Genomic DNA, 12727 nt, shown 5'->3' with positions numbered 1-12727 from the left:
TAGAATGTTCATATATATATATAGATATAGATATAGATATCATCTGGATGGACATAACACTCTCTCTATAGCTAATATGAATGCCTCCCTATATCCTATTTCTTATTATAGTAGGCAAGCAACTTCTAATTGAATAGGTATTATAAATTATTCAGTAAGAAATAATTAAAAACCAAGATCATGATATAAAACAATAAGACTCAAAGAATTAAATTTTGAAGGAAATTGTCCAAAACGTATTACTCCATTTCTCAGTAAAATACTTATACAATTCTTGCAAGAGAAAATGTTCCGTAGGTCATTCACCGTGTTTCCAAATGTCAGAGCTAGAATAGTCTAACCCAGTGTTTTTCAAATTGGAGATCTCAACCTATTAATAGATAATGACATAAATATAATGAATCTCAGGAGACATTTTACCTTTGTTTTAAAAAATTATATTTTAAGTTCTAGGGTATATGTACAGCATGTTCAGATTTGTTACATAGGTAAACGTGTACCATGATGGTTTTCTGCACCTCTCAACCCATCAGCGAGGTATAAGCCCAGCATTCATCAGCTATTTTTCCTGATGCTCTCCCCCCGCCACCCTCCCATGACAGGCCCCAGTGTGTGTTGTTCCCCTCCGTGTGTCCATGTCTTCTCATTGCTCAGCTCCCACTTACAAGTGAGAACATGCAGTGTTTGGTTTTTTGTTCCTGTGTTAGTTTGCTGAGGATAATGGCTTTCCAGCTTCATCCATGTCCCTGCAAAGGACATGATCTCATTCCTTTTTATGGCAGCATAGTATTCCATGGTGTATATGTACCACATTTTCTTTATAAGTCTATCATTGATGGACATTTGGGTTGATTCCATGTCTTTGCTATTGTGGATAGTGCTGCAGTGAACATATGCATACATGTATCTTTATAATAGAGTGATTTATATTCCTTTGGGTATATACCCAGTAATGGGATGGCTGGGTCAAATGGTATTTCCAGTTCTAAATCTTTGAGGAATCGCCACATCTTCCACAATGTTTGAACTAATTTACATTCCCACCAACAATGTAAAAGCATTCATTTCTCTCCACAACTTCACCAACATCTGTTATTTTATGACTTTAGTAAAAGCTGTTCTGATTGGTGTGAGATATTATCTCATTGTGGTTTTGATTTGCATTTCTCTGATGATCAGTGATGTTGAGCTCTTTTTCATGTTTATTGGCCACATGTATGTCTTCTTTTGAGAAGTGTTTGTTCATGTCCTTTGCCCATTTTTAAATGGGGTTCTTAGTTTCTTTCTTATAAATTTGCTTAAGTTCCTTGTAGATTCTGGATATTAGACCTTTGTGAGATGGATAGATTGCAAAAATTTTCTCCCGTTCTATAGGTTGTCTGTTCACTCTGATGATGGTTTCTTTTGCTGTGCAGAAGCTCTTTAGTTTAATTAGATCTCATTTGTCAATTTTTGCTTTTGTTGTGATTGCTTTTGGTGATTTCATCATAAAATTTTTGCCCATGCCTATGTCCTAAATGGTATTGCCTATATTTTCTTTTAGGATTTTTATAGTTTTGTGTTTTATGTTTTAAGTCTTTAATCCATCTTGAGTTACTTTTTGTATAAGGTGTAAGGAAGGGGTCCAATTTCAATTTTCTGCATATGGCTAGCCAGTTTTCCCAACACCATTTATTAAATATTGAATCCTTTCCCCATTGCTTGTTTTTGTCAGGTTTGTCAAAGATCAGATGGTTGCAGATGTGTGGTTTTAGTTCTCTATTCTGTTCCATTGGTCTGTGTGCCCATTTTTGTACAAATACCTTGCTGCTTTGGCTACTGTAGCCTTGTAGTATAGTTTGAAATCAGGTAGCATGATGGCTCCAGCTTTGTTCTTTTTTGCTTAGGGTTGTCCTGGCTATATGAGCTCTTTTTTGGTTCCATGTGAATTTTAAAATAGTTTTTTCTAATTCTGTGAAGAATGTCAATGATAACTGAATGGGAATAGCATTGAATCTGTAAATTCCTTTGGGCAGTATGGCCATTTTCACGATATTGTTTCTTCCTATCCATGAGCATGAAAAGTTTTTCCATTTGTTTTTGTCTTCTCTGATTTCCTTGAGCAATGGTTTGTAGTTCTCCTTGAAGAGGTCTGTCACTTCCCCTGTTAACTGTATTCCTAAGTATTTTATTCTTTTATGGCAATTGTGAATGGGAGTTAATTTGTGATTTGGCTCTCTGCTTACCTGTTGTTGGTGTATAGGAATGCTAGCAAATTTTGGACATTGATTTTTGTATCTTGAGGCTTAGCTGAAGTTGTTTATCAGCTTAAGAAGCTTTTGGGCTGAGTTGACGGGATTTTCTAGATACAGGGATCATATCATCTGCAATCAAAGATAATTTGACTTCTTCTCTTCCTATTTCAGTACCCTTTATTTTTTTCTCTTGCCTGATTGCCCTGGCGAGAACTTCCAGTACTATGTTGAATAAGAGTGGTGAAAGAGGGCATCCTTTTCTTGTGCCAGTTTTCAAGGGGAATGCTTCCAGCTTTGCCCATTCATTATGATATTGGCTATGGGTTTGTCATAAATGGCTCTTATTATTTTGAGGTGTGTTCCTTCAATATCTAGTTTATTGAGAGTTTTTAACATGAAGGGATGTTGAGTTTTATCAAAGGCCTTTTCTCCGTCTATTCAGATAATCATGTGATTTTTGTCTTTAGTTCTTTTTACATGATGAATTACATTTATTGATTCGCATATGTTGAACCAGCCTTGCATCCCAGGGATGAAGCCAACTTGATCATGGTGGATAAGCTTTTTGATGTGCTTCTGGATTTGGTTTGCCAGTATTTTATTGAGGATTTTTGCATTGATGTTCATAAGGAATATTGGCCTGAAGTTTTCTTTTTCTTTTTTTTTGTTGTATCTCTGCCAGGTTTTGGTATCAGGATGATGCTGGCCTCATACAATTAGTTAGGGAGGAGTCCCTCCTTTTCAGTTGTTTGGAATAGTTTCAGAAGAAATGGTACCAGCTCCTCTTTGTACCTCTGATAGAATTCAGATGTAAATCCATCTGGTCCTGGGGTTTTTTTGGTTGGTAGAATATTTATTACTGCCTCAATTTCAGAACTTTTTGCTGGCCTATTCAGGGATTCAACTTCTTCCTGGTTCAGTCTTGGGAGGGTGTATGCGTCCAGAAATTTATCCATTTCTAGATTTTATAGTATATTTGCATAGATGTGGTTGTAGTATTCTCTGATGGTGTTTTGTATTTCTGTGGGATCAATGGTGGTATCCTCCTTATCATTTCAGATTGTGTTTATTTGAATATTCTCTCCTTTTTTCTTTATTAGTATAATTAGCAGTCTATTTTATTGATGTTTTTCAATAAAATCATCTCCTCGATTTGTTGATTTTTTTTTTTTTTTTTTGAAGGGATTTTTGTGCCTCTGTCACCTTCAGCTCTGATGCTTGGTTATTTCTTGTCTTCTGCTAGCTCAGTGGTTTGTTGGCTCTTGGTTCTCTAGTTATTTTAGTTGTCATGTTAGGATGTCAATTTGAGATCTTTTTAGCTTTTTGATGTGGGCATTTAATGCTATAAATATCCCTCTTAACACTACTTTAGCGGCATTGCAGATTCTGGCACGTTGTCTCTTTGTTCTCATTAATTTAAAAGAACATCTTGATTTCTGCCTTAATTTCATTATTTACCCAGAAGTCATTCAAGAACAGCTTGTTCAATCTCCATGTAGTTGTGCGGTTTTGAGAGAGTTTCTTAATCTTGAGTTCTAATTTGATTGTGCTGTGGTCTGAGAGACTGTTATGATTTCAGTTCTTTTACATTTGCTGAGGAGTGTTTTACTTCCGATTATGTGATCAATTTTAGAGTAAGTGCCACATGGCACTGAGAAAAATGTGTATTCTGTTTTTGTTTTTGTTTTTGTTTTTTTCCTGGAGTGGAGAGTTCTGTAGATGTCTATCAGGTCCACTTGATCTAGAGTTGAGTTCAAGTCCCGAATATCTTTGGTAATTTTCTGTCTCGATGATCTGTCTGATACTGACAGTGGAGTATTAAAGTCTCCCACTATATTATGTGTGGGTCTGTATCTCTTTTTAGGTCTTTAAGTACTTGCTTTATGAATCTGGGTGCTCTTGTATTGGGTGCATATATATTTAGGATAGTTAGCTCTTCTTGTTGAATTGAACCCTTTACCATTATGTAATGTCCTTCTTTGTGTTTTTTGACATCTGTTGGTTTAAAGTCTGTTTTGTCAGACACTAGGATTGCAACCCCTGATTTTTTTCTGCTTTCCATTTGCTTGGTAAATGTTCCTGCATCCTTTATTTTGAGTCTGTGTGTGTCTTTGCACATGAGATGTGTCTCTTGAATACAGCACACCGATGGGTCTTGTCTTTTTGTCTGGCTTGCCATCCTGTGTCTTTTAATTGGGGCATTTAGTCCATTTTCATTTAAGGTTAATATTGTTATGTGTGAATTTGATCCTGTCATAATGGTGCTGGCTGGTTAATTTTGCAGACTTGTTAATGTAGTTGCTTCATAGTGCCATTGGTCTGTGTACTTCAGTGTGTTTTTGTAGTGGCTGGTAATGGTTTTTCCTTTCCGTGTTTAGTGCTCCCTTTGAGAGCTCTTGCAATGCTGGTGTGGTGGTGATGAAATCCCTCAGTATTTGCTTGTCAGGATGCATTTTATTTAAAAATAGAGGAGAACAGCAAATATCAGAGTAGTTTTTTCTTGCAGACTGGCCTCTCTTATCAGGTAAAGAGAGAATGACTGTAAGTCTTTTTAAAATCTTTAAAATGACACATAAGGAAAAACTGCCACCTGCTATGTTTAGGAGCAGCACAATTAGGGGAATTTGGTTAAGTCAAGGGAACTTACATCAAGAGATATTAGAATTATGAAATAAGAAATTTAACTATAGGTAACGGAATAACAGCGAGCAGGACTAGAGTAAAGGAGCAACTTAGGACATTTTAATATACTTAAACCCTCTTTCTGCGTACCACAAAAGTCTAAATCTAAAGAAAAGCTAAACTAGTTCGAATCAGCCTGGCCGCCCGCCACCCCCCACCTCAGTCCATTATAGACATGACTATAGAAAGCTTCCTTAATAATAGTTAAACCAGACCGATAGAGACCTCTAGTTTTTCTCTTACGTAAACTGCAAATTTGCCTGCAAACATTCATTTTCATTTGTATAATATACCAGATAGGCTGTTCCCTTTTTAGATTAGGGATTGTATAAGCTGCTTCAGATCATGAAAGTACTTATCCCAATTTAAAAATCCATCATCCAATTACCCAGATCATATATACAGTCTAAGATACTCAGAGAAGCATTTAACGTACATATTATTTTGAATCAACAGTTACTTGGAACTAAGCTATGGCTTAAAGTGGTGGATTTCAAACTATTCTGTAGAACCCTTAGTTTCATGGAAGTGTTTAGTGGTGGTATCAGGATAAAGGAAAAGCCATATAGCCAGGGTTTGATACAGAGCTTCCTACCCCAAAGTTAGTCACAGCAGCATCAAGTTTATAGGTTTTATATATTGAATTTCCTAGGGAGATTCTATTTGAAAGATATTTTGAAAGGATTTTGTTACCAAAAAAAGATATGAAAATAACTCTTAAATGATGCATAGTTAAGGCACTTTTTGATATGCATTAATTATGTCAAGTTACTTGCAATTATTATTCAGTATTCTAAATCAGTGACATGAAGGAGTTATGCACCTGTTAAAGTCCTTAGCTGATTATTTAGTTGAGTAACTAACCTTCCTAAATACTTAATCAAAAAGGAGACGAAAGAGAGAGTCCATTTCACTTTAATATGGTGTCACAAACACAGTAGTTCATTAATTCTCTATATTATCATGCTTTATTAGATACTTGCAAAATTGTGGTTATAAATTTGGGTTTCGTAGGACATGAAAAATACCTAGCTTTCAAGCAGCAGAAAATCATCCATTCCTTTTGTGTAGGTAATTGTCAGTATTAGATTGAGAATACTTTTGTTAAATTGGACATGACAGCTAAGGGGTAATTGACTTGAGATCCTTAAGGGCATTTTGGCTTCCATCTTGATTGGTATAATTACATAAAAAGTAATTTAACAGAGTGTCATGGCTTACCAGGGGAGCAAAGAAAGCATTACAGTATAAGAACATCAACTCTCTGGTGGCATATATTTGGAGTTTAATAATTTATTTGCATTTTATAGGTTCCAAGTTTAAGAAAATTACTTATCCTCTGGGACTGGCCACTTTAGGAGCAACTGTTTGCTACCCAGTTCAGTCCATAATAATTGCTAAGGTAAGTTCTTTTTAAATAATAGCAACATTTCAGTATTTGTTTAAACTCTCAGTGTGACAATATTTAAATGTTACACAGCACCTTCAACATTTAATTTTAAGAGATGTAGTTGGTGTCAACTCTGTTGGCCAAATCACATTAGCATCTCAGCATGGTAAATGCCATCTTAATAGGATGAATTTGTTTAAATATAATTCAACAATGTAAAGGCAGATTTGAGGATTACGTTCAGAGACACTGAATTAGAATTTATGGGGAGAAATACTGCTCCATTATTAAGGTATATAAACTTCAATTTTTATTTAAAAGAAGATTAAAATACTAGCAGCTGTTTGGTTCAGCAGATTAACCTGACATGAGAAACAACCAGTTGATAGATTGGCTTCAGTGGTTTTTGAACGTAAAACACACACACACACACACACACACACACACACACACACACAAACTCAATATTGAAACCACTTAGAATTAAGAAACACCTGTATAAATGCTTATTATAGTTGTTTTGTCTTTTTCTTGTGAGCTTAAGTACAAATCCAGATTCTTTTAATGATTTGAACAGTTTTTGTCAGTATTTTATTTTTAACACATGTTCAGATTGAGAAGGAAAACTTTGGGTTATGCATTTTTCTCCCTCTTTTCCTTCTCCTCTTAATTACCAACAGTTAACATATCCCCCTCATGCTTGAAACAATGTGTGGTGTTACCAGAAGGACTTTCTGTACTTGTATTCCCATTGCTTCATCTCTTTAACTATTGATGTAGAGAAAGTTGCCTATCAATATTTTGAGAGTGTCAAGGATATGGTGTACTATGTAGTTTGTAATGTGATCAAACTATAGAAGCTCGTAACAGAGGAAGAGAACATTATTCATTAAGTCTACTTATACCTGAAATAATTGATAACATGGTAAACTTATTTTTAAAACTTTCTTAATAATTTACATAGGAATTAACCACTGAAATCAATAAAATGCTAGTATTGGAAGAAAACATTAAGCTCATTTAATTCAACTTTGATCTTTTCTCATTTATCTGTAGGGAAACTGTGGCTCAGAGGAGTTTCATAGTGACTGATTTGCCCAACATCATACTGAGCTTCAGATTTTTTGGCCTCCATGTTCATTACTCCTCCCAGTGGATGATGCTTCCACTGATTCTTCTTTTTTTTTTTTTTTCTGTTTTTTTTGAGATGGAGTCTTGCTTTGTCACCCAGGCTGGAGTGCAATGGCGCAATCTTGGCTCACTGCAGCCTCCGCCTCCTGGATTCAAGTAATTCTCCTGCCTCAGCCTCCCGAGTAGCTGGGATTATAGGCGCCCACCAGCATGTCCAGCTAATTTTTGTAATTTTAGTAGAGACGGAGTTTCACCAGGTTGACCAGGCTGGTCTCGAACTCCTGACCTCAGGTGATCCATCTGCCTCGGCCTCCCAAAGTGCTGGGATTATCGGCGTGAGCCACTGTGCCCAGCCCTGATTCTTCTTTTTTCTAAGAGTAATGACATCATGGTTGTTTTTAAAAATTGTGCCTGCTTATCTTTAGATAATCTAAATATTTCAGAAAAGTTTAGGGAAAAAAATCACCCAAAATGCATCTATCCATACAAATATCCATGTCCACATTTGGATGGAATGTTCTTCTAGACATCTTAACATACATACACAGAGATAGAAAAACAAATGTATGAATAGACAGGTAAGAATGAGATCATAGTATGTGTCTTATTTTTCTTTTTTAAAATAAAGTATTGAATTTTACTTTTACAAAAGGAAAAAAAAGAATTGCTGAACTTCAAATAGCAATTTTTCTAATATAAGAGATTAACTTGTAAATGTTCTTCTGGGGTAAATAATTGTTACTTTAATTCTTAGGGTTGAAATCCTTGCTTTTCTTTTGACTATAATAATATCATATTTAATATTTTAAAAATTCAAATATATAATTTTTTTAACCTGAGATTCATGATGGACTTTAGAGAGTCTGTAGCACACCCTCCTCTCCAAAACTTTATGAAAAGTCATGGGTGTACAAGAAAAACCTTATTTGACATAATCAGGACTAGTAGTTAACAATTAATCAAAAGTGTTAAAGCAGCGAGTTGTAAAAATATATATAAAAATATATACCCACAATTTTACTTCAAATTAAAACATAAGTGTCTTTCTTCAGCCTGGCCAATATGGTGAAACCCCATCTCTAGTAAAAATACAAAAATTAGCCAGGCCTGGTGGCGGGCGCCTGTTATTCCATCTGCTCGGGAGGCTGAGGCACGAGAATCACATGAACCCAGACAGCAGAGGTTGCAGTGAGCCGAGATTGTGCCATTGCACTCCATCCAGCCTGGGAGACAGATTGAGACTCCATCTCAAAAAAAAAAAAAAAAGTCTTTCCTTTTCTCTGTTTTGAAGTAGGGCTTTTCTTTGAGTATTGGTCTACTGGTTAAAGATCTATAACATCTTTCCAACGGTAAGCCATGTTTGTACTATGTCTTCTACAATTTCCAGATTAGGTTCCTTTAAAATAGAATGAACAATTAAAAACATTAAAAAAAAGATGAGTGCAGAATCCTTTTAGATGTTTATTACTTCTCCCAGCTGTTATAATTGTCTTGCTCACCTCTAATTTCATAGCAGTTATTTTTTTAGCCATTCACATCTGTGTCTTTATGAAGCATTTAACTTAATTTTCCTAGAAACAATAATTATTTTTATAATTGTATTTTATCATATTATGTTACATTTAGACTGTTTAATTACAAGTAAAACTGATGTAGCAACTTGGGGAAAAAGGGAACTTACTCTTGATAAGCATACTAATCAACTTCCGAAAGATAGTACCTTAGCATTTTGGAGAGCACCTGATAGGAATGAATGTTCAGCATTCTACAAACATCATTTATAATAAATTTAAAAAACATTTTATTAATCAGTCACGTCTCCTAAAAGGATGTCAGGTGAGAGCTTTTAACTGTATCTGTATTTTTCTGAAGGAAAGGGCCTATAGCTTTCAAGAGCTTCTCCAAGGTGTCTATGATATTAAAAAGTTTAAGAAATGATAGTCTAGAAGGTCCTTTGAACAATGAAAGACTCACTCCAGTTATTCATCATTTTGAAAATACTCTTCAAGATGGAATTACTCTTTGCTCTTTATAATTTTCCTCACAATATTTTTATTATTAACTTATGTAATAAGTAACAAGTAGTCTGTCTTTGAAAGCTATAAAATATCTAAGAATAGACTTACCAAATAATGTTTTAATACCTGTTTAAAAGAAAAATAAACTATCAAACTTTACTGAAGGGTATTTTTAAATTTTCACAATATTTAATTGATGAATAAAGATTAAATATATTCAAGGTATACAACATGATGATTTGACATACATATATAGTGTAATGATTATTACAATCAAATTAACACATCCATCACCACCCATGCAGCACATTATATACCCAGAACTTGTTCATCTTATGACTGAAAGTTTGTTCCCTTTGACCAACATCTCATTTACCTCACTCCTATCCCCTGGCAACCTCCATTCTACTCTCTGCTTCTATTCTGCATATATATCAAAAAAAAAAAAAATGAAATCAGTATCTTGAAGAAATATATGCACCTCCATGTTCATTGCAGCATTATTCACAATAGTCAAGATTAGAAACAACCTAAGTGTCTCTCAGTAGATAAATGGATAAAGATAATTCGGTACATATATACAACAGAGTGCTATTTAGCCATTAAAAATGGAAATTCTGCCATTTGCAACAGCATGGATAACCCAGAGGGCATTATACTCAGTGAAATAAGATAGACACAGAAAGACAAATACTGTTTGATCTCACTTATATGTAAAGAATGTTTAACAAAAAATCTTGAATATCTTTGGAGATGTATCCTGTTTCTGGATGAAAGACTAAATGTTGAAATACGGCAGGTGTTTCAAAATCTAGAAATTTAATTCAGTTCCTACAAAAGCCCTGGATTTGAATGGAGTGTGACATTCATTCACCTAATATTTGTTGTCTGTCTACTGTGTATTGGTTACTATAGCATACATAATAAAATAGATCAAGAGGACAAAAGAGAATATTCAATCAATTATATTGAGTATATCTTTGTACACATGAGGGTAGGGATGGATATGTGGTACAGGTGGCATTTCAAATCAGTGTGTAATGGAAATGATAGATTTTTTTTTTTTTCGAGAAATGTGTTGGGATAATTGGCTGTTTGGAAAATTACTCAGACCTTTACCAACTATCGTGGGAAAACTAATTCTAGGTGGAATAAACATCTAACCATAAACTAGAATACTATAAAAGGTATGAGAAGAAATAAGAGGAATACCTGTTTAATCTTGAGATAGGAAAGGCTTTCTTAAGCAAATTACAATCTAGAAGCCATCAAAGAAAAAGTTGACATATTTGACAACATCAAAATTAATACATTTCTGTAGATTACAATATTACCATACACAATGTTAATGGATACATGAAAAACTAGGAAAACTATTTGTAACATATGTGACAAAGCACTAATATCCTTCATGTGTTAAGAACTCCTATAAATCAATGAGCAAAAGATGAATGTGCCCTCTGGGAAAATGAAAAAATACCTGAACAAGCAGTCTACAAAATAAGAAACAAAAATGGCCTAATGTACGTGAGATACTTGATTTCATCAACAAATAAATGCAAATTTGAAAAATCATTTAGATATTGGTTTTTAGCCTTTAAATTTGACAAAGATTTAAAAGACTTATAATATCACTGCTGGTAAATAGGGTAGGAAAACAGATATATACTCTTGGTGGGAATGTAAATTGCTGCAGTATATTGCTGACTTTCTGGAGAGCAACATGGTAATACTGTCAAATTAAAATGTGTGTACTCTTCAGTGCAGAAATTTCAGCTCTAGGAATTTATTTTGAGGAAATACTATAAGGGTTATGGTCCCAGTTGTATGTATAAGGATACTAATTTCATCATTGCTTATACTTGCCATCTACCTACCCACAAAAAGGAAAACAGTCCATATGCTCACCATTAGGGGATTTGTTAAATCATTGTGCCTCAATAGGGAATTTGTTCAACAAATTGTGTTGCATCCATTATAGAATACTAAACTAAGAAGCAAATTTAAAAAGTAGACCTATGGCATATAAAGTAATATAGAACCATGCCTTTGAAATATTGTCAAGCTTTTAAAAAAATAATATCTCAGAATAACATGTTTACTGTGATCCCAAGTATTTGAAAAGGAAAACAAACTAAATACATGTGTAATTTATTTTAAAATTTAATTGAAAAATTAATTGAGATTGTATTATGTAATCTATTCTATAACTTCTTCAAATTAGTGGTTCATCATGGACTTCCATTCATGCCAGTACATATAGATCTACCTCATCTTTTTTGAAAGATCTATAAATATTAACATTACATTTGTTTTAAAATCTGTGTATGTATAATGTATGTATGAGTAAAAATTCAGGAAGAATATATGTATAACTGTAAACCAAGGTTATATTTGAGGAGGAGGAGGAATTTCTTTATATTAGTTTATTACTTAACTTTTCAAGTATAGAGATATACTTAGTAAAAACAATAAATATTTCTATTGAGGATGGAAACATAGTTTTTAAAAAATTTATGTTTGTAGAAATTGTAATCCTGGAAAACCCTCAAAACATCTTCAAAACTTGAAAAATCAATGGCTATTGAAATTACTTTAACTATAATAAACAAAAGGATTGGAGAAGAATAGGAAAAAGAAGAAATCAGAAGTAGATTTTCAAAGAGAAATAGAGATGAATGAAAATAACAGTAACTTTAGGAATTCAGCCAGCATCCCATTCTCTTCTTGAGTGTATTTATCAGTCATTGTTTATTTTACCTTTCTACCACAAAAGAATATTATTCTTTGGAGGAATTAGTTGATGCTTTTTATTTCTTTATGAATGGAGAAAGCACCATTAAATTTTAAGCAAAAGCATTAACTTTGTAGCATGCTAAAAATCTCATTTTCTCAGTCAGCAGTTTATTATCTCGAACTATATTCCCCAAACTTCTGTTAATACAGTTTTCACTTACATCAAATCACCATGTTATATACCTTAAATAGATACAATTTTATATATGTCAGTCTAATCTCACTAAAGCTGAAAAAATTTTTTAAAAAGACATAGTTTCAAATTTATATGTTACAGTGTGAATGCAGATTATACATTATAACCCTTTGCGTGACACAACAATTTTTTCATATAAAATTTTAGAAATGGTGCTTTGTGTTATATGATTTAGAGATTTATATCTTTATTGATTCTGATCTGAGTGTTCACATAAAATACCTGACAAAGGCCGAGGCGGGCGGATCACAAGGTCAGGAGATCAAGACCACGGTGAAAC

General features: G+C 33.7%; 1 protein-coding gene across 5 annotated transcripts in view; it reads left to right on the top strand.

The window, feature by feature from the left end:
• The window catches only part of LOC105483650 (apolipoprotein O like), a 96774-nt gene that overhangs the window by 55355 nt on the left and 28692 nt on the right, over positions 1–12727 (top strand). For all 5 annotated transcript variants that reach the window (XM_011744619.2, XM_011744616.3, XM_011744614.2 and 2 more), the window contains one exon: positions 6227–6318. In XM_011744619.2, the coding sequence (XP_011742921.1) occupies positions 6227–6318 (92 nt within the window). The remainder of the gene's footprint in view (positions 1–6226; positions 6319–12727) is intronic.

This window comes from Macaca nemestrina, chromosome X (assembly GCF_043159975.1).
Source record: "Macaca nemestrina isolate mMacNem1 chromosome X, mMacNem.hap1, whole genome shotgun sequence".
NCBI classification, from domain to species: domain Eukaryota; kingdom Metazoa; phylum Chordata; class Mammalia; order Primates; family Cercopithecidae; genus Macaca; species Macaca nemestrina.
Note: the sequence above shows the minus strand (reverse complement) of the source record. Positions and strands in the feature narration are given on the sequence as shown.